The sequence below is a fragment of the Vulpes lagopus genome, chromosome 8 (genome assembly GCF_018345385.1).
Source record: "Vulpes lagopus strain Blue_001 chromosome 8, ASM1834538v1, whole genome shotgun sequence".
Classification (NCBI taxonomy): Eukaryota; Metazoa; Chordata; class Mammalia; order Carnivora; family Canidae; genus Vulpes; species Vulpes lagopus.
Window position 1 is genome coordinate 69,278,011 of NC_054831.1, and position 27,642 is coordinate 69,305,652.

At 43.4% G+C, this 27,642-nt stretch overlaps 2 protein-coding genes across 4 annotated transcripts in view; both read left to right on the plus strand.

Annotated features, from left to right (window-relative positions):
* Positions 1–11,837, plus strand: part of CUBN (cubilin) — a 258,922-nt gene extending 247,085 nt beyond the window's left edge. The window contains exons 63-67 of the mRNA XM_041765335.1: positions 2,876–3,023; positions 3,961–4,142; positions 6,876–7,041; positions 8,533–8,768; positions 11,392–11,837. Of these exons, the coding sequence (XP_041621269.1) occupies positions 2,876–3,023; positions 3,961–4,142; positions 6,876–7,041; positions 8,533–8,768; positions 11,392–11,499 (840 nt within the window). The 3' untranslated portion in view covers positions 11,500–11,837. The remainder of the gene's footprint in view (positions 1–2,875; positions 3,024–3,960; positions 4,143–6,875; positions 7,042–8,532; positions 8,769–11,391) is intronic.
* A 7,942-nt stretch (positions 11,838–19,779) lies between these two features.
* Positions 19,780–27,642, plus strand: part of RSU1 (Ras suppressor protein 1) — a 196,920-nt gene continuing 189,057 nt past the window's right edge. Inside the window, exons 1-2 of one of the 3 annotated variants that reach the window (XM_041766321.1) lie at positions 19,780–19,978; positions 20,119–20,230. In XM_041766321.1, coding sequence (XP_041622255.1) covers positions 20,122–20,230 — 109 coding nt within the window. In that variant the 5' untranslated portion in view covers positions 19,780–19,978; positions 20,119–20,121. Of the gene's footprint in view, positions 19,979–20,118; positions 20,231–27,642 lie in introns of those variants that run through there. The other 2 variants (XM_041766320.1, XM_041766322.1) reach the window with 2 other exon arrangements.

Genomic DNA, 27,642 nt, shown 5'->3' on the forward strand with positions numbered 1-27,642 from the left:
AAATTTGCCCTTGGTCTTGTAGGTGAGAAGCTGCCAAACTTCCTTGTGCACAGGACACATCTGGGTGTCTAGATAAAAGTACAGACCCCAGGGCCCCACGTCAGACCCTGATTTCTCCATATAGCACCCATTAATCTAAATTTTTGATGAACTTCTTGAGTGTTCTGCCCCTGGTGCTCCAATGACCATGCTCAGAGAAACACCTCTGCAGTTAGGGGGATCTGTGTATAAGATGAATGGGAGGTGTCAGTGTGGAACACATGGAAATCACATATGAGGCCATTTGGCACCAGTCCAGTGGGATTATATTCATGGTCATGTAAGAGAGAAAAAAGGAAAAAGTTGTTTTGGTTTAAAAAGAGAGACAGAGGGATCCCTGGGTGGCGCAGCAGTTTAGCGCCTGCCTTTGGCCCAGGGCGCGATCCTGGAGACCCGGGATCGAGTCCCACGTCGGGCTCCCGGTGCATGGAGCCTGCTTCTCCCTCTGCCTGTGTCTCTGCCTCTCTCTCTCTCTCTCTCTCTCTGTGTGTGTGACTTTCATAAATAAATAAAATAAAATAAAATTTAAAAAAAAATAAAAAGAGAGACAGAAAGAGAGAGAGAGAGAAAGGTGAATTGCTCATGGACCAAGACTTTGAGAAGGCAATTGGATGTGGACACGTGATGTTAGCAGAAGGCCTGAAGATTTGGGTGTATTATTACATGGTCAGTAGCTGAAATAATGTGAGTAATGAGATTATCCACAGAGCATATGTAAAGTGTGGAGTCATGACCAGAGGATGGATCCCTGGGAAAAATACCCAGGAATCCCTGGATTCTTTCAGCAGTTTGAGGAGCAACTAATCTGGCTCAGTTCATTCCCAGAGTGTCATATTTACCCCCCTACAGGCTGGCAATACAAGAGGGTCCAATCTGTCCTTTCCTGAGTTTTCAGGGTCCTCCTCATATGATCCCCTAGTTTATACGTGGATCTCACTGGGGGTAGAAGAATTCAGTTTGGCTGATTCCCAATTGGAGAGATCTGACAGGAGCTGGCTGCTGAGGGGACACTGTATTTGTTGAGTTTTCAGAAAGCACAAACACTTAGACATATCCCAGGCTCCCACCGTGGCCAAGGCACGAGGATCACTGCTCCATTGGCAGTGGTTTCCAGTATGAGATTCCTATTCCCTGGTGGTACCTTCCTGGCAAGTCTTAGAGCCAAGTGGAATGAGGCCCTTTGGTTAAAGCTCTTTCAATTTCCCATTGCTTCCTGAAGCTAAGATGATGGGGACCAGGGCCAGCTCCCATCTGGATACAGAAATGCTACTTACAAGGCACAAGGCAGCTCTGGATCATAACAGCAGCTGGATAGGCTTCAAAAAAGACCTAGTATTTGTCATGAATGAATAATGCCCTTTGACTGAATGAAGAAAAGAACACAAAGGGTTTCAGCCTGTATACGTTGGGAGGAAAGACAGAAAATTGACTGATGACTGGGAGAAACGAACTCCCCAGGTGTCCAAGATCAGGAAGAGAAGATACAGCTGGAAGTTCATGTGAGGATCATGAGATGGAGGGTGATAGTTGCTGGCCTAGGCAATTGCACAGAGTGGAGGCCAAAGTCACCTGTAGTAAGGACTGCAGATCAGAGTGTTCGGTGGATCATCTGTGAAAACATTGAAACCTCTAAGGGTTAAGGAAGTGGGGTGCAAGGGATGACCATGAGCTAAGACACAAGTCTTTAATGAAGGAAAGTCACCAGAGGAGAAGTGAGAATGGTGAGAAGGGTCGGAGGAATCTTCAGCCAGATGTAGCCACTTTGATGCCAGGAGAGGTACCTGCAGTGAGAGACCTGAGAACCCTGCCCACCGGCCCAGCCCCTCACCACTGTTCCTCGAGTGGACTCGAGGGATTGTGGACTATGGGAAAAGAATGGCCTCCACTAGGAGGCTGCAGGGGACCCAAGCTTCACTCCAGGCTAACACTGCAGTGAATGTTGAGAGGAGGCCACAGGCAAGGTTAGGAGAGGACCAGCAGCCGGTGATGGGGGGCACGGAAGGGGGGCCGGAAACAGACATTAGTAGCAGGAGCTTGCACCCAGGAGTGAGAGGCAGCAAACGTCTTTATGTTGGTGCCAGTGGTTTTTATGCAAGATGGGTGGGTGCTGGACTGCATTACCCTACTACCTTGAGAGGCGAGGAGGGCTGCCCAGGTTTTACAAAGGAGCAACAGAGACCTCGTGTCAGGCAGGGGCTGTGCCCTATGGGATTCACAGCATTGCCAGAGTCTGGTCAGATGAGCTCAGGGATGGTGGTGAGGGCCAGGGCAGGGCTGGCTTAGGTTTATGGAGTTTAGGATGATGGGGAGACCCCAGCAGAACTGTGTTGTGCCTGGATGTCCGCAGAGCAACCACACAGGCCTTTGGCCGTGAAGTTACATGAGGGGGAAAGGGTCTTGTTTCCATACATGGTATCTGTCTCTTGGTTTCAGCAGAAACTTGGCCTCTACCTGCCCCTTGGTGAGTATGAGGCATTTGTGGATTCCATGTGAGCCTCGCTGTCCAGGGCTTCAAACACTGTAACTAGTTTCCTTGGCTACATTTTTTTCTTTTAAGATTTTATTTATTTGAGAGGACAGAGAGAGAGAGAGCATGAGCAGGGAGGAGAGGCAGAGGTAGAAGGAGAAGCTGACTCCCTGCTCATGCAGGACTAGATCCCAGGACCCCCAGATCATGACCTGAGCTGAAAGCAGACACCTAAGCCCCTGAGGCCACCCAGGCACTCCTCCATGGCTGAATATTTAAACCATCCTTTTATATGTGGTTTAGTTTCCACTATGGTGTATTCTTTTTTGAAACTAAATCTAGTATGATTTGGCTTCCATTTCATTTCAGAGTAATGGAAGTCCAGGACCTCAGATCTGTGGCAGAAATGCTTCGGCTACACCAACGTTCTATTCTTCTAGGAGTACGGCAATTGTCATCTTCAAGTCCGAAGTCCTCAACAGAAACTCTAGAGTGGGTTTTACCTATCAGATTGCAGGTGAGCCCTGGAACTTTATCTGTTATTCAGAAAAACTGCCACCATCCCAATGACTGCTGGGATCAGCTCTTACGAGTAACCTTGGATCTGTTAACATAAATCACACCTGCAATGACATAAGAATTTTAAGTAGAAGCCAGGCCCAACTAAGCAAATTACTAGAGCTGGTCTCTGAAGAGGTACAGTGAATATGATATTAATTAAAACGTTTAGAATGCCAGCATATTCTTCGAAGTTCATGTAGTTAATTTGTCTCTACCAGTTGTTTTATTAATTATCCACATGACTGCATCTAGAACTCACTGTACCTCAGGAAGTTTATTTTGTAAAAACCAAGAGTTCCTGAAAGGGTTATTTGATTACTATCATGACTCAGAAATTTATTTCCACAGAATGTTATTTGATGTTCTTTTCCAGCTTGATTACAATGAGAGCTGCCTGTGATTAAAACAAACACACAGAAATAATTTGGGCAGTTTTACCCATTTTTACCCAAAACGATAAAGAACAGCAATTCACCAATTCTATCAGAATGAGTAACTCATTAAAGGATGTAAATGGAAATCCTCATACAAATGTTGGTCTTGGAAGCAGAAACTTTGTTCTGAAAAAGTCTAGATGCCAGCCAACTCCAGTTCAGTGTGATCAGAGCAGCACAGAGAATGTTAGAACATTCCCTTTCAAAGAAGAAGGCTTACGTTTCATATTTCCCATGGGAGTGTTTTATGTTAACGAGACACTTCATTGCATTTGCCATCTGAGCCATGACCTTGCTTCTTCTGACCTCACTTATCTCAAAGGAAAGTGAAAGGGCAGGATTAGCTTTTCTTCTGAAGTTTGCTCAAATTTAATAATCTTTTTTAATTCTTTCTATCAGGTTGAAAGAGCATTAAATATTGGGATGCGTACATTAATTGTGATTTTTTTCCCCTCTAAGGTTGTAACAGAGAATATAACAAGGCTTTTGGCAATCTGAAGAGTCCCGGATGGCCAGATAATTATGACAATAACTTGGATTGCACTGTTATTCTCACAGCCCCACAGAACCATACTATTTCTCTCTTTTTTCATTCATTTGGCATTGAGGACTCAAGTGAATGCACACATGACTTCTTGGAGGTAACATACGTTTAGATAGCGTGTCAATGAACTATTTAAAAGATGATTCACTGAAGATTTTTCACATCTGTCTCTGCTACTTCTAACCATGGATCCCTTACTTATTTATAACTGGTTCATCATCCTTTCATTCCATAAATATTTACCAAGCATCTTCTAGGGCCAGGCACCAGAAGTCAAAAAGGGAACAAGACATAGTCAGGGCCCCCAGGAGGCACACAGCCCATGGGAAAGACAGAAAATAGTCAATTTCCACACAACGTGGAAAGGACTAGCAGAGTCAGCATGGTTAGGAGCACCTAATTCAGTTTGGGGACAGAGAGGTTTCCTGAGGGACAAGATGTGTGAGTTCAAAGAGAACCATCCAGTGCTGGGAAGGAGCAGAACCATGCTCCTTGAGTATTTGCACATTTGTGATTCTCCAGCACCACCCCAAGAGCGCCCCCTGCACCCTTTCTGCCCTGCACCACCTATACTGTTTAAGCGAAAACTATTGCTGTTGTTCACGGGAAGATGTTCTGAATGAGCCCATGACTGAGGCAGGCACTGTGTGGAGTGCAGTGCCTCTATTTTACCATGAAAACCTCAGAGCTCATTTGGGCGCCCTTTGCAAACTCTTTTGGAAATGTACTCAATCTTAGGCAGTAAACTGCAGTGTAATCAAAGACTTGTAAATCCAAGGATGCTGAATTCCTCTGTGAATTGAGTTTGAATGTGAACCTTACCTGAAGTGCTCTAGATGGGCTTTGTCTCACATACACAAGGGTCTGGTGTTTCCAACAGCTTGCTGCCCTATGTCTGCTCTAGAGTCTTATTATCATGGGAAGCTCTCCCCTACAGAATTAATCTAAATATTTTGTTAATGAATATTCTTAATCTGTAGAGTAATAAGTACTTGAAGGAAGCCTGGGCCTTTTTCATGGCGGATACTTGTCATGGTAGGAATGGGGAGTGATGGCTTTGCAGAGGAGGAAAGGAGGAGAGAAATAGAGTATTGCTTGTGTCAATCAGGACATTCAACTCAGACCTTTGTGCCTCACCACTTATGTGAAGTGTAAAGCAGAAGCCAGAGGAGAGGATACAGGGAAAGGACAGAATAATCCCACCAATTCAGACTCACAGTGCAGCTACCCCTGGTTCATGCCTGGGTTGACCATTAGTGACTGGAGTTAACATGTGCATTTTCCTCTGAATCCTGGGACATGCAGGCTAGCTCTCCAGCATCAGAGGTGGGAACTCCTCCTTTTAGCTGCCCTTCTTGTTCCATAGAAAGTAGTTAGAAACTTCCTGTCCAATAAGAAAAGACAGGAAACTGCAAGTCAGGCCTGTAAAATGCAGCTGCGTCTGTTTTTTTCTGGGAAGACTGATGTGCTTTATTGGCAGCCATATGCACAAGACTCCCCATGCCTTTCGTGTCAGCTCTGCCAGGAACAGAAATTTCTCAGTGATGACCATGACAATATTACTACCACATAAGAGCCAAGCTCTGGATCACATGTGGATTCTGCATTTGTTTTTAGTGGATCCATTTCCCTTTTTAGGGTCCTCTAATAGCTCAGAGATACTGGTCCCTCCTGTGCAAAGAAAAACGGAGGGGATGCTAGTTGGAAATGATACTCCACTTCTCCTCTCAGAGCAGAGATTTCTAAAACAGAACCCGGAGGAAAGAGACTCAAAGTTAAGAATAGCATGGTAGCAGGTCTGGCCCTCCAGCGCTCCTGAATATGGCGGTCCTCTCTGTCTGCTGGTGGTTCACTGGCCACTCCATCCATGGCAAGGCCACTTGGAAGAATAATCCAGAAAGCACCAGAAAGGCACTATTGTCTCCCACTGGCTACTCCATTGACCTAAAAAGAATCTCACTCTAGGTCAACAGCCTCCAGTAAGACCAACCATGGTGCCTTTGAAGACCCTCTATGACTTAAGACAACCAGAAATTAACCATAACAATGAAATTATAAAGGGATTGGAGGAACTTCCAAGAATTTGAATACAGATATCAATAAAATCACCATTCATACATGTTGAGCTGGTTCCAGCTCTACATCGCCTGGATAACACTTCTTTAATACTTCTCCAGAACCCTCCTCTGGTATAGGGCAGCTGAGAATATGCAGGAGGAGCCCCGAGGACAGAGGTGGTGGAGTTCACTGAGGTTACCCATACTCACACACTGACTCATCTCCTATTTTTATATGCATCTACTCTAACCAGTGAATTAAAAAAAAAATCTGTTCAGCTTTAGACTGTGTTTTTAAAATTACCTAATAGTCAAATTTTATGAGATTTGTTGAGTTGAGTCTTTTTCACATACTGAAATTCCTTTGGTTTTGAAATTTATTATACTTTGTACTTTGCTTTTTTTTTTTTTTTCGCATAGCCCCTGCATAGCCAAGCAATTTTCAAAGGGGGTAAAAAAACATACACGCGGTATAATGAATAAAGCACAATAGAAGTGACTAGAAACAGAGCAGACAATATCCCTCTCCAATCTTTTTGAAATTTGCAGATATTTCTGAATTCAAATGCAAATGGCTTTTGATCTTCAAGTTGGGTGTTTCTCATCTTTGGGTCTATTTTCAGAGACCAGTTCATTCTCACGTACATAAAAAGAAAGCTTTTCCAAAAGAGGTCGTCATTCAAATAGTCTCATGTGTCAATGGATAGCAATGAAAAATCAGAGGAAAAAGAATAATATGCTTATGTATAGTAACTAATGGCTCACTTTTCCAGGTAAGAAATGGAAGTGATAGCAGTTCACCATTATTTGGCACATACTGTGGAACTCTGTTGCCAGATCCTATCTTCTCTCGAAACAACAAACTATACCTACGGTTTAAGACCGATAGTGCAACTTCCAATCGTGGGTATGAAATTGTCTGGACCTCATCACCCTCTGGTAAGACACTTGCACTTCATAAGGGACATTGATGTAGATGAGAAAAATATAGGGGATCTAATAAGAAAAGATCATTAAAAGTGACCATACCTTCTTAGCCATCCCTATACTTGATTTTTTTTCAATAAATACAGAGATTTTTAACAATGAGAGTACAGATACCCTTTTTAATTCTACTCTCATTATTTCTACATATTATATATCTATATGTATCACTATAACATATAGATACATGTATCTAGCAACAGGTAGAAAATATAGAAAGAGTATAAAAATATGAATAAAATATAGATAAGATATAGATTTTAAAATTCCTTTATAATTTCTGATTTTATCATATTTTTAACTTTTGGTTTGATTATCAAGATAGCTCTCTGAGAATTAAAAACCAAACAAAACATGTACTAAAAAGCCAAGTTACTAACGCATACTCGGGTATAAATAAGCAGCTGCTCCCCTTGCAGTGCCTGTCATTTCTTGGCAGTCCTGGAGGTTAATTGCTTTTTTTCAGGGCAGTAAGTAACTTCCTGCATGTTTGGTTGGTGGTTTATCAAGTAATTGAAGGAAATTTAAGTCATGTCAATATATTGAACTCAAGAGAGGAGAAATATCTTTATGAGATGTCCCGTTGAGGTATTTAGAAATATCTAAAAACTTTCCAAATAAGGATGATAAAAATGACTTAAATATACTGAGGGACAAGAAATAATTTAAATCTTGGCAGCTAAAGATGCTTACAGGTGATCTCCAATGCCCTAATTTTATAGAGGAGGAAATAAAACATGAGGTTAATGAGTTTTCCAGAATATAAGGCTAGACTGTGGTGGAAGCATGACTAGACTTCCAGGGGTCAGACACCCAAATCAGCACCTTTTAATATCTGGGTCCCCGGGGTATCTGGTCTAAATAATGACAATGTTCACACACAAATTAATACAGAACTCTGGCTTTCAGCATGTCAGTCTTGGGACCATCAGTTATAAGACCAGAAAAGTCACTCATGCAATAAAATAATTCATGTCAAAACCTACAATGACACACTCTGGGTTCAGCCTTGGAATTTCACTTTTAATTTTTCTTCACTCACATCATTATCATCAACTGATAGAGAGCCCTCTGCCATCAAAAGTACACAACTTTAATTACTATCTCCCATAGCTACTTTTTCAAGTTCTTTGTTTTCCTATTGTGTTCTTAACCCACTGTTTGCAAAGAAAGGTCCTGGAGGAAGTAGTCCCACCATCATGATATATAGGGAACACAACGTATGATGTGGGGAGAGGGAAAGGGTGAGGGATGGGGTGGGAGGAGGTGGTGGTGAGGGAGTGGGAGTGATGTAGTCCACAAAAGAAGCAGGAGAGAGGTTCCTGCCTCCTCTATTCTTGCACTTTGTGTCTCAGCACCTTGAGAAAATAGCAGCTGTCTTACTGCCTCACAAAGGGATGGTTTCCACTTGGTTCAATCAAACGTCCTGCATTGGTTTCCTTGCAGGCTGTGGTGGAACCCTTTATGGAGACAGTGGCTCCTTCACCAGCCCTGGCTATCCCGGCACTTACCCCAACAACACTGACTGTGAATGGGCCATCATCGCTCCTGCTGGAAGACCTGTCACCGTCACCTTTTACTTTATCAGCATTGATGATCCTGGAGACTGTGTCCGGAACTATCTCATACTCTACGATGGACCAGATGCTAATTCTCCATCCTTTGGACCATACTGTGGGGCAGTGAGTAAAACAAGCTTTTTGAATTTCCATTAATTATTTTTAAATAATAACAGTATACACTTTTAAAGCCAGACACAAAATACAAAGCACAAGCCTTTGACAAATTTCAGCAGCTTCTGGATTTTCCTTCCTATTTGGGGAGCACATAGTGCCACCTCGTGGGCATTGCGTGGAATCAACAGTACTGGTTTCCAGGCTCCACCGCATCAGAATGGCTTGTGCAGGTGTTTTGCGGTCCAGACTTCCAGGGCCTACTCACACCTGCTGCCGCCTCAGAATTTCTGGGACAGGAGCTGCTGTGCATTGTTTTTTAAAAAGCTCCATACGTGATTTCAGTGCGCTGCCCAGCATTGAGTACCTGTGTTATTGTCTTCATGAATGCAACTTTGGACAGTTTGGACCCCTGGCTCCATTTCATCTACTTCTTGTTGAAAGTTATAGGAATTCTTTGAAGAAATAAGCAGGGAGATCAAAGATGGGTCTAGTGACTAGTAGTTTGTTTTCATCAAGTTCTGATGTCACAGATCTTCCCAAAACATCAAGGGAGGATCCTGACAGTGACCGAGTATTGCCTGTGTCTGCCCTCACCGTCTTCCCATTTTATATGAAAGTAATGGAGGGCTTTCCAGGAAGGGAAATGTGACCACATTTCTGACCACAGAGTGTACCTGTTTCCTGCCGTTCTGCTCTTTACTTAGTTAGGCTTTTGAATGAACTGGATGGGGAATTACATCAGCTAGAAGTCTAGAGAGTTGTTTGGTTTTTCTAAATTGAGATAAAATTGACATAACATATTGGTTTCATACCGTATAACATATTGGTATAACATAAATTTGGGGCATTTTTTTGTGATGAAAACTTTTAAGATCTACTCTCTTGGCAACTTTCAAATACACATGATAGTGTTACTGACTACAACCTCCATGCTGTACAGGGCATCCTCAGGACTTATTTATTATAGCTGAGAATTTGTACCTTTTGACACCCTTCATCCAATTCACCCACTCCTACCTCCCGCATCTGGCAGCCACCAGTCTGTTCTCTGTTTCTGAGAGTTTTAGGTTGTTTTGTTAGATTCCACAAATAAGTGAGATCATATGGCATTTATATTTCTTTAACTTATTTCATTTAGCATAACGACTTCAAGGACCTTCCATGTTGACACAACCAGCAATATTTCCTTTTGGATGGCTGGATGATGCTCTTTTATTATTATAATATAATAAGCATGCATATCATATGTTTATCCATTTATCCATTGATGGACATGTAGATTGCTTTTACATCTTGGCTATCATAAATAATGCTGCAGTGAACATGGGGGCGCGCAGATATCTTTTCAAGTTAGTGTTTTTGTTTTCTTTGGATAGATTCCCAGAAGTAGAATTTCTGGGTCATATGGTAGACTTGTTCTTAATTTTTTAAGGAAACTCCATACTGTTTTCCATAGTGGCCGCACCAGTCTGCATTCCCACCAACAGTGCACGAAGGTCCTCTTTTCTCCACATCCTCACCAACACTTGTTATTTCTTGTATTTTTTATAATAGCAATTCTAACAGGTAGGAAGGGATATATCACTGTGGTTTGATTTGCATTCTCTGATGATTAGTGATGTTGAGCATCTTTTCATGTGCTTGTTGGCCATCTGTATGTCTTCTTTGGCAAAATGTCCAGGTCCTTTGCCCATTTTGTAAAATTGGATTGTTTGTTTTTACTATTGCATTTTGCAAGTTCTTTACATGTTTTGCATGTTAACTCCTTATCAGATACATAATTTGCAAATATTTTCTCCCATTCAGTAGGTTGCCTTTTCATTTTGTTGATAGTTTCCTTTGCTGCATAGGAGATTATTAGTTTGACATAGCTCCTCTTGTTTATATTTGCTTTTGTTGCCTTTGCTTTTGGTATCAAATCCAAAAACATCATTGCCAAAACCGATGTCAAAGAGATTACTGCCTTTGTGTTCTTCTAGGAGTTTCATGGTTTCAGGTCTTTAACTCATCTTACCTTGATTTTTTTGTGTGGTATAGTCTCCTTCCTTTGTGTGTATATATATCCATTTTGCACAGTGCCATTTAGTGAAGACAGGATATGAAAATAAATCCTAAAAGGAAACTACAGATGTTAACAGGGGAAAGTCGTACAATTTAACTGAAATGATTGTTTTAGTTGCAAAAATAAGCATGTGTTTATATCTGAAAAAATTAAAATTTCAGAAAGAAGTAGAATTGGAAATTCAATTTTTAATGACCATTTCATTGAGTTATAATTCACATACCATAGAATGCAGCTACTTAAAGTGTACATTCAATAGTTTTTAGTAGATTCAGAGTTATATAGCTCACATGATCAATTCAAGAACATTTTGTTACCCCAAAAAGAAACTCTGTATCCATTAACAATCACTTCCCGTTTTCCCTCAGTGCTCTTCCCCACCACCAATATTTTGTAAGATATCTGTATTAATTCTTAGCAAGATTACTTATGGGAAAATATGTAGGTTTACTGTAAACTCTATGAAGTTCCTTGATGTAGTATTTTGTCACTAGGCTAACATTTCCAGAAAAATATTCAAATTTGTGAAAAATATAATTTGTTACTTTTTTTTCCCTTCAATTTTAGGACACCAACATAGCTCCCTTTGTGGCCTCTTCACATCGTGTCTTCATAAAATTTCACGCAGAGTATGCAGTGTATCCATCAGCAATCCGATTAACCTGGGACAGCTAACTGAGTAGCGCTGTGTGTCGGCTCTCGGGCAGGGACCATCAGACATGCCATCCTGCTACGGCTTTCTGCCTGGGTCACTGGAAAGGATCTGAACTTTTTTTTTTTCCACCAAAGTATGTGTGGAATCAATGTCTGCACATTTAAAAAAAATATAGAATGTAGCTTCTTTACTCCTGGCTGTGAGTGTCATCCTTCTAACACTTGGAGCTGAAATTTGTAAAAACTCCTTAATGAGTTGGAAATGATTATGACACATGTGATTGTCAAAAGTGGTGAAATAGGACTATGATTTTCCCTGTGAATGTCAAGTGAGGGGTAATAAACATAATTGAATGGTACACAATGATGCTGTATTAATATTTACCTCATTAAAGTTTAGTCTTTCACTAGCGGGTATATGTAAGTGTTCAAGTTGAACTTTTCCATTTGGATGAGCTACCTGAATCCTTCAGGAGGTGAACTGGAGCTACGTGGCCTGAGTTGGCATTTTATCACTCCTCATTCAGTGCTTCCTTCACTTCTCTGCCCTTTCAATTCCACAAGCACCACCATTTTCTATTCCTAGTTTCACAGCACAGTCTGCAGACTCATAAAAGGCTTAGCTATGCTTTTATAAAGTTTTCTGCTGCCTTTAACAAAGCAAGAGCACCTATAGTAAATACACAAAGGTAAGCCTTAATGATGACATGGGGCAAAGTGAATGAAAGAAGCTGTGGAATGTGTTACTTCATCTTATTCAAATACTCAAGTGCCAGAAAAATTATTTCTCCACAGAGTTTAGAGCCACATAAATGAAACATTCTCACCTTCACACTTTCTGCTTCCTTGGGGCTCCTGGGTGGCTCAGTCGTTTAAATGTCTGACTTTGGTTCAGGTCGTGATCAGAGGGTCCTGGGATTGAGCCCTGAATGGGGCTCTTCAGTTGGCAGGGAGTCTGTTTCTCCCTCTGCCTCTGCCCCTCCCATGCCCTGCTCTTGCTCTCTCTTTTCTCAAATAAATAAATAAAATCTTAAAAAAAAAATCCTGCTTCCTTTAATTCTGTGTTATGCATAGATATATCGACTTTATAGCTGATTCCCTATTGGAAAGAATGGTGAATAGGATGACAAGCACCATTCGACCCATTGGGTCCTGACAAGTTGAAGCAATGGATGGAAACTCAAGATGAAATATCATAAGGAGAGACACAGTATTTTGCTCTTTTACCTAAAAAAGAATCACAAAGGTATGGAATATGTAGAAAGTTTGACGATAACGTGTGAAATGACGGGAGTTTTATCTGAAGGCAAGATTAACAGCTGTCAAACAGTAAAAGAGGACTTGATCTCAGATGACATCATTAGAATAATGGTATCTACCAGAGGCAATTTCACTTTCCCAGAAGGCAGAGTGGAGTATCCGAGAGGTGTAGACACCAATTTCAAGAAAGCATAGTCAATATTATAATGTTTATTTTAAGTTGGAAAATTTAAAACAGGAAAAAAGTAATTTCTGCCATTCTGGAGGTTGTCTTTTCAATTTATTGATGGTTTCCTTTGCTGTAGCTGAAGCTCTTTAATGTGTTCCTACTTACGTATTTTAGATTTCTTGCCTGTGCTTTTGGTGACTTATCCAAGAGATCATTGCTAAGACTGATGTTAAGGACATTTTCCCTTGGGTTTTCTTCCAGCATTTTTATACTTTCAGGTCTTACATTTAAATATTTGATCCAAAAAATAAATAAATAAAATAAATCTTTGATCCATTTCAAGTTAATTTTTGTGAATGGTATAAGATAGGGGTCCAGTTTTATTCTTTTGCATGTGGATATCCAGTTTTCCTGGTACCATGGATTGAAGACACTGTCCTGTCTCTGTTGTGTGTTTTTGGTATCATTGTCAAAAATTAGTTAGTTGCCCAGGGACGCCTAGGTGGCTTAGTGTTGAGTGTCTGCATTTGGCTCAGGTCGTGATCCTGGGATCAAGTCCCACATTGGGCTCCCTGTGTGGAGCCTGCTTCTCCCCCTGCCTGTGTCTCTGCCTCTCTCTCTGTGTCTCTCTGGATAAATAAATAAAAGCTTAAAAAAAATAGTTGTCCATATACATAGCATTTATGTCTGGGCTTTCTGTTCTATTCCACTGATCTATGTGCCTGTTTTAATGACAATACCCTGTAATATAGCTTGAACTCAGGAAGTGTGAGGCCTCCAGGTTCACTTGTTCTTTCTTTTCTTTCTTTCTCTCTCTTTACTTTTCTCTTTTTCTTTTTCTTTTTCTTCGTTTCTTTTCTTTCTTTCTCTTTCTTTCTTTCTTTCTTTCTTTCTTTCTTTTCTTCTTTCTTCTTTCTTTCTTTTTCTTTCCCAGAATTGCTTTGGCTATGAAGAACCTTTTCTGATTTCAAATGAATTTGGGGATTGTTTTTGTGTTTTTATGAAAAATATCATTGGAATTTTTATTGAGATTACTTTGAATCTGTAGATCACTTTGAGTAGTACAGATGTTTTCACAATATTAATTCTTCCAATACAAGAACATGTGCTATCTTTCCATTTATTTGTGTCTTCTTCAATCCCTCTTACCAGTGTCTTAGAGTTTTCAGTTGCTTAAATTTATTCCTAATTATTTTGTTGTTTTTGATACAATTATAATTGGGATTGCTTCTTAATTTTTCTCTTTCAAATAGTTTGTTGTTAGTGAATAGAATTGCAATAGATTTCTATACATATATTTTGTATCCTATTTTACTGAATTCATTAATTCTAACAGTTTTTTAAAAAAAGTTTTAGTGGCCTCTTTACAGTTTTTTATATATAAGATCATGCCATCTCTCATTAATAAGACCCATCTCATTTCTTCTGGTGCTACTTTAATTCGCTCATTAGACATGTTTATTGAATATTTCCTATGTGACACACACTAAGCAAACCAAGGATAAAGTAGTGGACAAGACAGCCATACAACTCCATCAACTGATGTCTTCCCACTTCAAAAAACCCATTTCCTAGGTCCAACTTGTCTGGTTTCCTAGGGCAAAACTCTCAATTTCCTTATCTGGTGAAACTTTTATTAAGCCAGCTTCCTAAATCTAGTGGCTAAGTGGTAACTTTCTTGCTCTCGAATTGTATCATCATGAATGAAACTCCATTCTTAGTGATCATCCCTGCACAGAGCTAACAATTAGCTAGTTCACACTGTACAAACGTCCTGGTTGTTAAATATTGAGATACACCAAAGTGCTTCTTTCAGGCCATAAGTGGAATCCAAAAAGTTATAATATAAAACAAATGGGTTTGAAGGGTGGATGAGGGGAAGTCTTACTTGGAAGATAATGGAGAGTGATGTTCAACATGGGTCTGAAGGAATACAAATAGGCACAAATGTAAAGAAAGGGAAATTACTCCTGTTCACAACTGATCATATTCTGAACTGAGAAAAATCTCATGGTCACTTTCTAACACTAGCCCATTCCAGGTAAGAATGGAAACTTTATCATCCTATTTGAGAAGAGCAGAACAGGGACAAGAGACAAACTCCAGCACCACTTTGTCCATCCAGCCTCTTCATGATTCAGCAACCAAAGGGCTAATGCTTGACACAGAAATTGGCTTTACTAGTACTACCTGGTGGCCATACTGATTCAGTTCTCCTGGGAATATCTATCCCTGCCTGCTCATGGTCTGGGAACCCAGGATTGGGGACAGCCAGTTTCCTTCTACCGCTTGATCTCTCTCCTCTCTGATTCTCTGTCTCCCTAAACAACTGGACCTTAGCAGGAAGAATAAATCTCATTCCTTTTAGTCTTCAAGGGTAACTTTGCCCATTATTGGCCAGAGTTACCCTTGGAATAGCTCAGCACGAGGCCAGCACAGGCTCTCTCTTGGCCCAGTGGAATATTAGGTGCTCCAGGCATTCTTATGAAGAATGACCTAGGGGATGGTTGGGGCCAATGAATAGGGCTAGGAGATTCTATTACATTTCAAATCCATTTAATGGAATTAAAAAAAAAATCTGCCACACACCAGGGAATACTAACAATATTAATTATATTAAGAAAAAATTAGAACTAATATCTATGTAATATTTGCCCTATGCCATGTGTCATTCTTGTATATCACTCACTGAAATAAAATAGTAAGAACCATTACTTCCATTTTACAGTTGAGAAAAATGAGGTATGAAAACTTCAATAAAACTTGAGTGAGAGAGCTATGATTCTGACCTTGGCAACCACTCAAGAGTGTGCCTCCCATTTAGCATGAAGGATTAGGAGTCAACTTATCAAATATGACTTATTAAATATTAAATATGTCAATTTATTATTATAAACTATTCTCATAGAGCTATTAAAATTCTTAAAAAAGAATGACATTGTTATAAGACCTAGGAATTTTTTTAATGTAATTGCTGCAACAGCATCAAAAATAATGTTAATGGGAAAAACTCATTACTTATTGGAACCACAGATCACTCCATGGCTATCAATTTTTTTTAAATTTTACTTATTCATGAGAGGCACAGAGAGAGAGTGAAAGAGAGAGAGAGAGAGAGAGAGAGAGAGAGAGAGGCAGAGACACAGGCAGAGGGAGAAGCAGTCTCCATGCAGGGAGCCCGATGTGGGACCGGATCCTGGGTATCCAGGGTTACACCCTGGGCCAAAGGCGGCACTAGACCACTGAGCCACCCGGGCTGCCCCATGGCTATCAATTTAAAGAGGGAAGTTACTGGAAGGAAAATGGTATAACTATTGGATACTTGATGAAAAATTGGCTTTTCAAATTTTAATTTGGTAACTAAATGTAAATTAATATACAGTTTGGAGAATAACAAGGTATTTTAAAAATTAATGATACATGCAATAATTTATGTAAATGTACTTAAGTTACCTTAATTGTCATAATCTAGCGTGCTTTGTGTGGACAGGCATCTTCCGCGCTCTATCTTTGATTGGCCCACCCTGTGGGCTTGGGGTGGGAGTAGTACATTTCTCCTAATGGGCAGTATTACAGCATAGACAGTATGTAAACGCAGAGCACTTGGCAGGGAAGCTGTGGAAGCGATTTAAGCTCTCATAAATATTAACTTTTGCATGGAGGACTGGCTACATAATATGCACGGCCCAGTACAAAAGAAAAATGCATGGCCCCTTGATAAAAAATTATTAAATATTTTGAGATAATGACAGCAGAGCATTAAATCAAGGACGCAACCCAGCTCAGCATGGAACTTTGTGTTGCTGCACAGGCCACATACCCAGGAAGCTGGCCCGTTTCCATGCTATAAAAATCTGGAACTTAAGGACACTTTTTATTAAGAATTGCATTGGCAACAGTGAAGATAATCAGAGGAGAATTATAAATAAATGAAAATAATTTTCTGGAAAACAGGAAGTGAATAGAAGCCGCAAATGAAACAGTGGGGGCAGGGGGTGGGGTAAGAAACTGCAGCCCAGAGCAATTTCAAGACCGGTGTGCAGCAGAATTGAGAATGGACTTTCCAGGCATTATCGGGGTGTCTGGGGTTGGCAGGTGCAGCGTGAGGAGTAAGACCAGAAGTACAAGAACTACATTAGTTGGCGCTTGTAATTCACCATTTCCCTCTGCCAGCAAAAGCAGCCTAGTGACTACATGTAGGTATAAAACCGGGATCTCCCCTCTGAAGAAATTTAACCAACAGCCCAAGGAAAATTAATGCAGACCTAGGATGGAAAAAATTACACATCACAAATAGAAAAGGAAAAAACCACATGGGCCATCTAGGAAAAAACAACCAAGAGTCACCAGACAAGAAGAATTACAACAATATGAATGGGAAAGTAGATAAAGTATCTACTTTAGATAAAGTAGATAAACTTTAAAGGAAACTTTAGATAAAGTAACTGAAAAGGTCACAAGGGAACAGTTCAGTCAAGAGAAGAGACATTTAAAAATTGTTATTATCCTCAGAGATATTGGAGAAGAGCGCCCTCATGAAACAAAAGCCCGGTGAGATTAACCAAGGAAGATGTCTTAGGAAGTATTTTTTTGATTAATAGCCAAAATCGCTTTTTAAAATTTTAATAAAAGGTTCGGAAGATAACATTGAGATATTTCCCAAAACATTAAGTTCAGAATATAAATAAAACACATGAGGGAGAAAAAAAGATAACTGTAGGAAACTGTCCTAGGAGGCTGCCATCTGTCTAACAGATTTCCTTAATGTGCTAAATAAGAGAAAATGGCAGAAAAGAAATTTCAAGGAAATAACAGAAACAATTTCCAGAGAGGACGAGAGAAATGAATCTTCAGCTGAAAAGGGCCAAATGGGTGCTAAACAGAGTAAATTTAAAAAGACCTCCAATTAGAGATCTGATGGTGACATTTCAGAAAATGGTAAATAATTAAAAGATCACAAATGCTTCCCAAAGGAAAACAATAGTTCCCTGGAAAGACTTGAGGAAGACACCAACACATCTCTAGGCATCAACCTTGGAAGCAAAGGTCACTGGAAGGACGCCCTTGAGATCTAAGACAGATTGATAATGAACTTAGAATTCCATGTTAGGCAAATTATAAAGGTGTGGGCAAAATACCGACATTTTAATAAATACAACTACTCAGAGTTTGTGCCTCCTATACACCATTTTAGGGAAGTTTATTTGAGCGGCTCCATCAAGATAAATACAAGAGAGGTCAGTTGAAACCTAGGAGCCAAATGAAAGAAACCACAGGTCACCCATCAGCTGGACGAGCAGAAATAATTGGTCAAAGTTGGAGCAGAAACTTAATAGATTCCTAAAGCCTTCAAGAAGAATTCATTGAATTCCAAGCAATGGAGAGGAATGAAAAGTTGTATGTTCTTAGAGGTACGGTAAATGGGTTACAGTAGGGGCGCCCGGGGGGCTCGGGTTGAGCGTCTGTCCGCTCAGGTGTGATCGTGGGGTCCTGGGATCGAGTCCCGCAGGGGGCTCCCCTGAGGAGCCTGCTTATCCCTCTGCCTGTGTCTCTGCCTCTCTCTCTGTCTCACGAATAAATAAATAAAATCTATTTTAAAAATATAGGAAAAAAAAAAGAAAAGCCGAAAGTCTATTAAAAAAAAAAACCCAACAATGAAGATTGTATAAAAAATTCATCATTCAATAGAAAGCAAACTACAATATTGCATAATTATGAGTGTAGTATAAGGAAAGAGAAGTCATTTATCTGTGTGTATTCCCCTTCATGTGACACAGGGGTCCATGCTGGGTGCTGGGAATCCCTGGCTGGGTGCTAGCAATTCCTACCTGGGTGTCAGGAATCCCTTGCTGGGTGCTGGCAATCCATAGCTGGGTACTGGGAATCCAGCTGGGTGCTAGGAATCTAGCTCGGTGCTGGCAATCTCTAACTGGGTGCTAGGAATCCCTAGCTGGGTGTTGACAATTCCCAGCTGGGTGCTAGAAATCCAGCTGGGTGCCAGGAATCTAGCTGAGTGGTAGCCATCCCCAGCTAGGTGCTAGGAATCCCTAGTAGGGTGCTAGCAATCCCTAGCTGGGTGCTGGCAATCCCTAGCTGGGTGCTAGAAATCCAGCTGGGTGCTAGAAATCCAGCTGGGTGCTAGGAATCCCCAGCTGGGTGCTGGCAATCCCTAGCTGGGTGCTGGCAATCCCTAGCTGGGTGCTAGGAATCTAGCTGGGTGCTAGCAATCCCCAGATGGGTGCTAGGAATCTCCAGCTGGGTGCTGGCAATCCCTAGCTGGGTGCTAGAAATCCAGCTGGGTGCTAGGAATCTAGCTGGGTGCTAGCAATCCCTAGCTGGGTGCTAGGAATCCCCAGCTGGGTGCTGGGAATCCAGCTGGGTGCTAGGAATCTAGCTGCGTGCCGGGAACACAGACCACTGTGCCGTTCTTGCATTCGAGCAGCTCATGATACAGCCTAAGGAACGACTGTGGGGAAGGGATCAGCATAGTGCCCTCTGAACACTGAACCACAACTAAAGAGGCAGGACAACCAGGAGCAACTAAGTTCTCGCTTCCCGGGTTCCCAAGTTGAGCGACCACCCTCTCCCCACGGTCCCGCCCCCAGGTTCCCGTTTCCGCCCACAGCTGTCCGCGCTTCGGCGCGCAAACTGCGCCTGCGCCGACGCTGGTGCGCGTGCGCCCAGCCCGGTCCTCTCGGAACGGCAGCCCCGGGCGCATTCCAGGGGGACGGGCTAACCGCGGGGCGGGGCGGAGCCTCGAGGCCAGGCGGCGGACGTGATTGGGCGGCCGCGGTACACGTTCCTTTGTGGGCGGGGCCTCACCCTGGAGCCCCGTCTAGCGAACTGGTCTCCTAATTTGGGAACCTCCAGGCGCGGGCGGGGCGTGGAGCGCAGGGCGGCGGGCTGTGCGCCTGCGCGGAGCTCCGGGACAGGGCGCGGTCCCCGTTCCCGTTCCCGTCCGCGGTCGCTCCGAGCGGGCGCATCTGTTGCTGCTGCAGCGCGCGGGGCGGACGCCTGTGCTTCCCTCCCTCGCCCGCCGGGTCGGCGCCGCGCTCCGCGCTCCGCTCCGCGGTGAGTGTGCGGCGTGGCACCCGGGCTCGCCTCCCGGAGCGCCCGGAGCGGTGCGGACGCCCCCCGCCCAGCCCCCGGCCCCCCCAACCCAACCCCCGCCCCCGGCCGTCGCCCACCTACTCTGTTGTCGTTTGCTCCAGAACATGTCCAAGTCCCTGAAAAAGTTGGTGGAGGAGAGTCGGGAGAAGAACCAGCCGGAAGTGGACATGAGTGACCGGGGCATCTCCAACATGCTGGACGTCAACGGCCTGTGTAAGTGCGGGGCCGCGCCCTCCCTGGGCCTGCCGCCTGTGCGCGCTTCCCGGGGAGCCGCCGGCCGCCGGGCTCCACAGCTTCCAGGGCTCTGCACCCCTGCGTGCAACCCTCGCCTGCCGGGAGCTTAGCTCAGAAAGTTTGCAGCCGGGGACCTGGCCCGGCCCGGCCCGGCTGGAAGACGAGCCTCAGAGCTCGGGGTAGGAGTCACCCAGGCAGTAGCTGGTATTTGAGAAGATTTCCCGCGCAGTTTACTGAACACCCACTTTTAAATCGAAAATCGCTTTTGCATCAGGCTTGTTTTCTCCTAATATAGTCACTGACCCTTGAGCAATCGCCACACAGAAGTTCCATGATTAACTCCTCTTATGGCTGGAGTTTGTTAAGCGCATCTCCACTCCTTGCCCTTTCCTGGCTCTTTATTCTTAGTTGAGGCTTTTGTTACCTCCTCGTGCTACTGTGATGTATCCCCTAACTTTTAGCTTCTTGCCTTCAGGTTTGCTGACCCTGTGCTTCAGTCACTGTGTTGCTTTCTAAGGTTATTTTTCTGCAACATATCTTAGCCTGTGACTCACTCCGTTAAACCAGAGATTGCAAACTCAGATGTCTTTTGGGGCAGCTGAGGATGGTCATGAACTTCATCGTGGGTATCCCATCTGAAGAGGGGCAGCTGCCAGACCTGCTGCGCACATGCACACAGTTGTCACCACCTGGGGATGTTGGCCTAGTGTTGCCATAGTTGTTGTTTCAGGAAGGCAAGAGTTTAGGTTTTTACGTGAAATTTCTTAATTTTTTAGACATTGGCAACTAATTCCAGTACTGAAAAGTGCAGGTGAAATAAAACACTTCTTCAGGCCGAGTGTGGCTTCAGTTTGGACCTTCTCCCTTAAACACTTCTGGTTGTTCATTAGCAACAGTGATGCCCCAAGTTCTTTGGCGTGACATGCGGAGCCTTTGTGAATCTGGCCAAAGCCTACCTTAGTTCCTATCTCATCCGTGCATTTGTTCTTCCCGCCATACTGAACGGATTGCCCTTCTTGAACCAGGGCAGTGTCTTTCAGATCTTTGTGCCTTAGTAGTATTGTTTTCTTCCTCTCTTTTTCCCCCAGATCCTTTTACTTATCTGTCAAGAATCAGCCCAGATGCCATCGCCCGTGTGAAAACTTCTCTGTTGGTGTCAAGCAAATAGTCACTCCCTCCTCTGTGAAGGTGGACACATGCCTTGCTTCATGGCTCTGCTTACCCAGGATTGTGATCCGTTCTTAATCCAGATGTCTCTCACCCGCATTGGAGACTGGGGGGGAATGTTGCTGTGCATTACTCATAAATGCCTTCATGGTAGTGGGCCTGGCATACAGTAGGTGCTCAGAAATGTTGGATGGATGGAGTTGCTGAGATTCAGACCAGGATGTGACATTGGAGGAGGAGGAGAGATGTTTAGGAGATCCTAAAAGGTGATGCATTGCTTGTTTGGCATGGAGAGAGCAGAGTCAAATTTACTGTGAATCCGTGGTTTGTGCCCAGGACAGATTGGGTTGGGGCTCTTGATGCATCTCTGCAAAAGGAAAGGGGATTAGAAATCCTAGACAGTTTGCATTTGGTAACCCTTAGGAAGATTCCTGCCGCGGAGCTTTAGCTTTTGAACCAATTAGCATGTTACCTTCTTGAGATGAGTTGGCCTCTCTCAAATGGTGATGGCTTCTTGGTGGCAGCAGCAGAGCTGCGGGCTCTGGGGTCTGGGTTGGCAGCTGCCAACCAGGCTGGATGTGTGCTTGCGCTGCCACTTCTGGCTCTGCCTAGGTCGCGGTGATCATGGGTTGCTCTGCTGTAATGAAGGATGGTGAGCGCAAGCAGGAGGCCTGGCTCCACTGTACTTTTGGCCCCATGGCTTTCTGCTCCTCATCTCTGCAGAGGAACTTCATAGCCTTTGGCTTTGAAAAGAATTCTTTATGTAATATTTATAAGTAAGGATTGTGGCCTGGCTATTTTGGTTCACTTGCATTATCTCTTTGAAGCCTTGGCTTTTACTGAAGGAGAAAAGATAGCCACTGGCTTCCTGAGAAAGATGTTTCCGGTGTAATAGTAGGTGGTAAAAAACAAGATCTTTCTTGTGTTCTCCCGGAGAAGTAGCATAAGGAAGAACAAGCCTGCTTCCTGGGTAGTTTGGAGATTGGACCTTCTGCAGCTTCTGTGGTGTGCGTAGACTCAAAGAGTGGCTGCTTTCTGCTGAAATTCCCTCTCTTCTGGACTTCTGGAGCCTGGGAGGTTCCAGGATGCCTTCTGAAGGCCATTCCTCAACTGGGGCTCATTTATTGGTAGTGCACAGAATGCTTACTCTATATATTTTAATATCTCATATGTTGAAATATTTGATGTGATTACATAAACTAGAGCATAAGAATTCCCTCATTTCTTTACTAGTTTTAGCTGTAACCATCAGGTTTTGTGTCTTAGTATGAAGGTGAAACGCAGGGATCAGTCCACTTGCATGGATAGAGAATGGTTATCGTGTCTCAAGGTTTCTCTCCATTATCCTTACTTTGTTTAGAGTCTCAAAAGATAAGAATTAAGTTTTGAAAAGAATATTAGAAGTTTTGTTCTTATTCTAAGCACGTGAATGGTCTTTTTGCTTGGGAGAATTGTGTAATATAAATGCAGCGCTTCACTTTCTCTGAGACTGTAAATGGCCTTTACAAAATGTTTTCAGGAGTTCAGGTACCAGAAGCTTTCAGATGGGGAAACTTCACAGGCTGGAGACAGATATCAGACCGATTCTACAGTTTTCCATCCAGCCCCACCCCAAGGGGCAGAAGAGTACAGTATTTACCAGCGGGGGTAGCTTTAGAGAAGCTGCTTCTGAGCCTCGAGTCCTCATCGTCAAGGGGAAACCTGAGTACCCACTCCGCAGGACTGGGTTAGCGCTAAGGGCATGTCAAGTGCCCAGCACTGTGCCTGCTACTGGGTGGGCATGTCGTGAGCATTAACTTTACTAGGAACATCCAGACACAGCCCGCCCAGGAAGCCTCAGATGTAACCAGTTCCGACAGTTGATGGTCTGGACCAAGGAGAACATGGTAATGAGACCGGGTCAGGCACTCGTGTCCTGTGTTGGTGTTTTCTGCGGTGGCTTAATGGATCCTGGCGCGTTTGGCCCTTTGGCCTAGGATTCCTAAAGGTGTAGATTGCTGTAGCTTTGACATTAACCCCTCACTTTATTTTCTTTCCTATTTTTTCCCCCGACACGGCATGACATCTGCCCACACGTTCTCCTTAACGGTTCCAAGAGTGATGGTAGCAATTTTGTTCTCCTTATTGAAGCGATCTCACGGCGGAACTGTGCCACGCTGCAGCTGTCCTCACCTGGGTGATAAAGCTGCTTCTGAAGGGTCTTGTAATCAGCTTCCGTGGGAGCCGAGAATCCCATTAGTAGCCAGGGAGACTTTTTTCATTTCTTTTATTTAAGTCTTTTGTGACTTTTTTTTTTTTTTTAATCTCTTCAAGTTTATTGCTCTCTGGATAGTCAAACCTTTATCAGTCTTTTTTTCCCCCTTCAGGTTGGACTAAAATATCTTTCAGATAAATTATAAAAAAAGGAAAAATAAACTACCTTTGAGGCAGCAGTCCTTCTAAAGGACCGGGCAAAATAATCAACAGATGTAATCACGGGTTTTCTGGAAGGGCTGTTTCAAAAGGCCTGTTCAACCTGCAAGTCGTCATCCTGTTAGGAATATATATATATATATATATATATATATAGGAATTTTTATCAAGATAGACTGTCTTTGAGGAAAGATAAAGGAGCTGCAAGACCCTGTCATGTTGGTGCTGATCTTTAGTAAGACCTTTCCTTTTTTATTTTCCTAAGTTGCACGGATATGCCTGCTTTTGTGCTTTTGAACCTGTAGTATTACCTTGGTCCAGGAAGTGCTTTCTCCTTTCCTCCCCAGACAGCCTCCTCCACCCCTTGTGAATTAGTGGCTGTTGAAGGATGGAATGGCTTACTCAGCCAGGGCTCCGTTCTTGTGTCCCCTCCTCTGAGAAGCTCCCCCAGTGCTAACTGTAACCCACCATCCCATGCAGCCTGGTTTAAGTATCTTTTCGGGAGTGGTGTGCGCGCCTCTGTTCCCTCTGTGCTTGGTACAGTGCTTGGAGAATGTTCACTGAAGGAGGATTGCTTGCACTTAGGAGTTGTGGGGAGCTAGGGTGGGGGTGGGAGGCATAGTGGAGAGGACTCCCCCGACCCCACTTCACGGATGCACCCCACCCTCCGCAGAGGGAAGGCCCATGACAATCAGCAGGAACATGATACAAACTGCTCCACGTTCTAGTTTTGATTTTAGGACCGTATAAACACTGAAAATGTCTCATCTAGATAGGAAATAAAATTAAGAATTGCTGTGCCCCCTTTGGTGTGACCGAACTACTAAATGAGCTTTTATTGTTTTTTAGTCATTTTACATTTCAGCCATGATAGGACATCTCAGCCATGGCCTCTTTTTTTGTAAGCAGCCTTTTTTTTTTTTTTAACTAGGTATGTAACCTTGGGCTGGTCACTTAACTTTTCAGTGCCTTCTGGTTCTCATCTATAAACTGGCAATGATAAATTTATCTGTCAGGCAGCTAGTATGGCATCTGGCATGTCTCAGTCCGCTTGGGCTGCTGTAACAACCATAGACTGGGTGGCTGATAAGCAACAGAAATGTATTCCTTATTGTTCTGGAGGCTAGAAGTCCAAGATCCAAGCACAGGCAGATTCAGTATTTGGTGAGGATTTGCTTCCTTGCTCATGAACCACCGTGTCTTCAGTGTCCTCACGGGGTGAAAGCGGTAAGGGACCCTGCTCAGGTGTCTTTTATGGGACGCTAATCCCATTCCCTGTCCCATTCCCTTATGACCTAGTCACCCCCAAGGGCCCTACCTCATACCATCCCAGATGGGTGGTAGGCTTCAATATATGAATTTTAGGGGGACGCAAACTTTCAGTACCATGGCACATATTATTAGTCTTAATATACACTATTACTTGTGTTTTAAAAATCTGTTTTATCAGGATGCCTGGGTGGCTCAGCGGTTGCACATCTGCTTTTAGCTTAGGGTGTGATCCCAGGGTCCTGGGATCAAGTCCTGCATTAGGCTTCCTGCAGGGAGCCTGCTTCTCCCTCTGCCTATGTCTCTGCCTCTCTCTCTCTCTGTGTCTCTCATGAATAAATAAATAAAATCTTTAAATAAAAATAAAAATCTGTTTTATCTGTGTAAAAAAATGCAAAACAGGATCTCTTTAATTTTTAGAATTCTTGGTAATGCTGCTTCTCCAGTGGCTTTTGCCTGCTCTCTCTCTATTTCATTATGTCTGGGTACCCAGCTCTTCATTCCTCACCTCATTGAGGATCCCTGGGAAGTTAGAAGGGCATGTCTGACGTGACAGGGCCAGGAGGAAGAACAGGGGCCTCACATGGCAAATTCTGAGCCCTGGACAATGCGGGAGGTGGCTGGGACATTTCATAGGATTTTAGTTGTATGCTTGTGGCTGTTGAGAAGGACAGCCATTAAAAAATGTTGGCCAGGGGATCCTTGGGTGGTTCAATGGTTTAGCACCTGCCTTTGGCCCAGGGCATGATCCTAGAGTCCCGGGATTGAGTCCCACATGGGGCTCCTTGCATGGAGCCTGCTTCTCCCTCTGCCTGTATCTCTGCCTCTCTCTCCCTCCCTCCCTCTCTCTCTCTCTCTCTCTCTCTCTATGTCTCTTATGAATAAATAAATAAAATCTTAAAAAAAATGTTGGCCATTTTTCAATTATTAAGTAAAATACCGTATATCCTCCAAAAGCTATTTGTTGTAATTATTATCATTTGTTTTCAGGATGGGTGCTGTCCAAGCCAAGTCTCTTTGGGAGTTTCCTACATACTGAATCTTTAGATTGTCCATTGATAAATTAGTATTTGCTATGTTAAGAAAACCTATAAGCTGTCTAATGAATCTGAAGTCGTTAGATTTTTATCATCAGAAACTGTAACACCCACTGCTTTGCCATTTACCCAGCTCTTAATTGTGGTAATCAGCGCTAGAATTGGTATGGATATTATGGATAATAATCCTGCCGCCTCTTTCCGTAAATTTACATAAAGCTGGTTCAAAGAAATTTGAACTAGATATATGAAATCTATTACCAAGAAAAAGCTAGGGATGATTTCTTTGCATCACCTTCGCTTCCTTGAATAGCAGGTTTGCACGGGTTGGTTTATTTTTTAATTTTTTAAAAGCAAAAGAACATAAAGGTGTTTGCGAGGAGCAGTCTGTGTAGGTCAGGTGCCTGGCTGGCAGGGGTCGGTGTTGAGCCCGTGTGGTTTGCTTGGAGCTTCCTCGGGAGCCTGCGCACCCCATCCTGCCCCACTCTCCCCTCTGCGGCTGCCTGGCAGTTTTGCTTCCTTTCTCCTCAGGCTCCTCCTTTGGGTGCAGATACCCCGTTTTATGACACTTCGTGCATGAAGCTCACAAAGACACCTCACCTTTAGGGGCGCCTGGATGGCTCAGAGGCTGAGCATCTGCCTTTGGCTCAGGGTCTGATCGCAGGTCCCTGGATTGAGTCTTGCATTGGGCTCCCCGCAGGGAGCTGCTTCTCCCTCTGCCTGGACTCTCTCTCTCTGTCTCTCATGAATAAAGAAAATCTTAAGAAAGAAGAAAAGAAAAGAAAAGAAAAGAAAAGAAAAGAAAAGAAAAGAAAAGAAAAGAAAAAAGAAAAGAAAAGAAACCTCACCTTTGTTAGGTTCTGTCTGGTTCAGAGTATCTTTAACGTTGGCCTGTATTTTGGGTGTGAGGTATTGGGGAGGCCAGGAAGACACGCAAGGGTTAAAGCACTCTCTGCCTTATTAGTGGGCTGGGGGCTTCCTACAAAATACCACAGCGGGGGTGGGAAGGTGGCCTAGGGTTTACTTCTCCCAGCTGGGGCAGGCCTGGACCCCCGGCCCCCTCCCCGGCCTGCAGCCGCCCACCCTCGTGTGTCCTCGCAGCCCGTGGGCCTTCCCCACGGCTCCACTCCCCTCTTCTCAGAGGGACGCCAGTTGCTTGGACCACAGTCCACTCTAAGGGCCTCATTTTAACTCCCCCCCCCCTTAGAAGTCTTGTCCCCGCACACAGTCACATTCTGAGAAGCGGGGGGGGGGGGCAGGGGGGGTTAGGGCTTCTGCATACAGATTATAGGGGCCGGCAGTTCAGCTCTTAACACCTGCCTGAGAGGTTCTGAAGGATACACGGGCGAGTGCGTGTCTGCCCCACGGGTGCTTGTGCTTTTGTAATATGACTGTCTGATGTAGCCGATCACTGTCCGTGTTTTACAGATGGGAAAGCAGAAAGTTCCTTAGAGCCCCAGGGCCCCACAGTTAGCTCAGGAGCTAGTTCAGGGGTTCACATTGAAG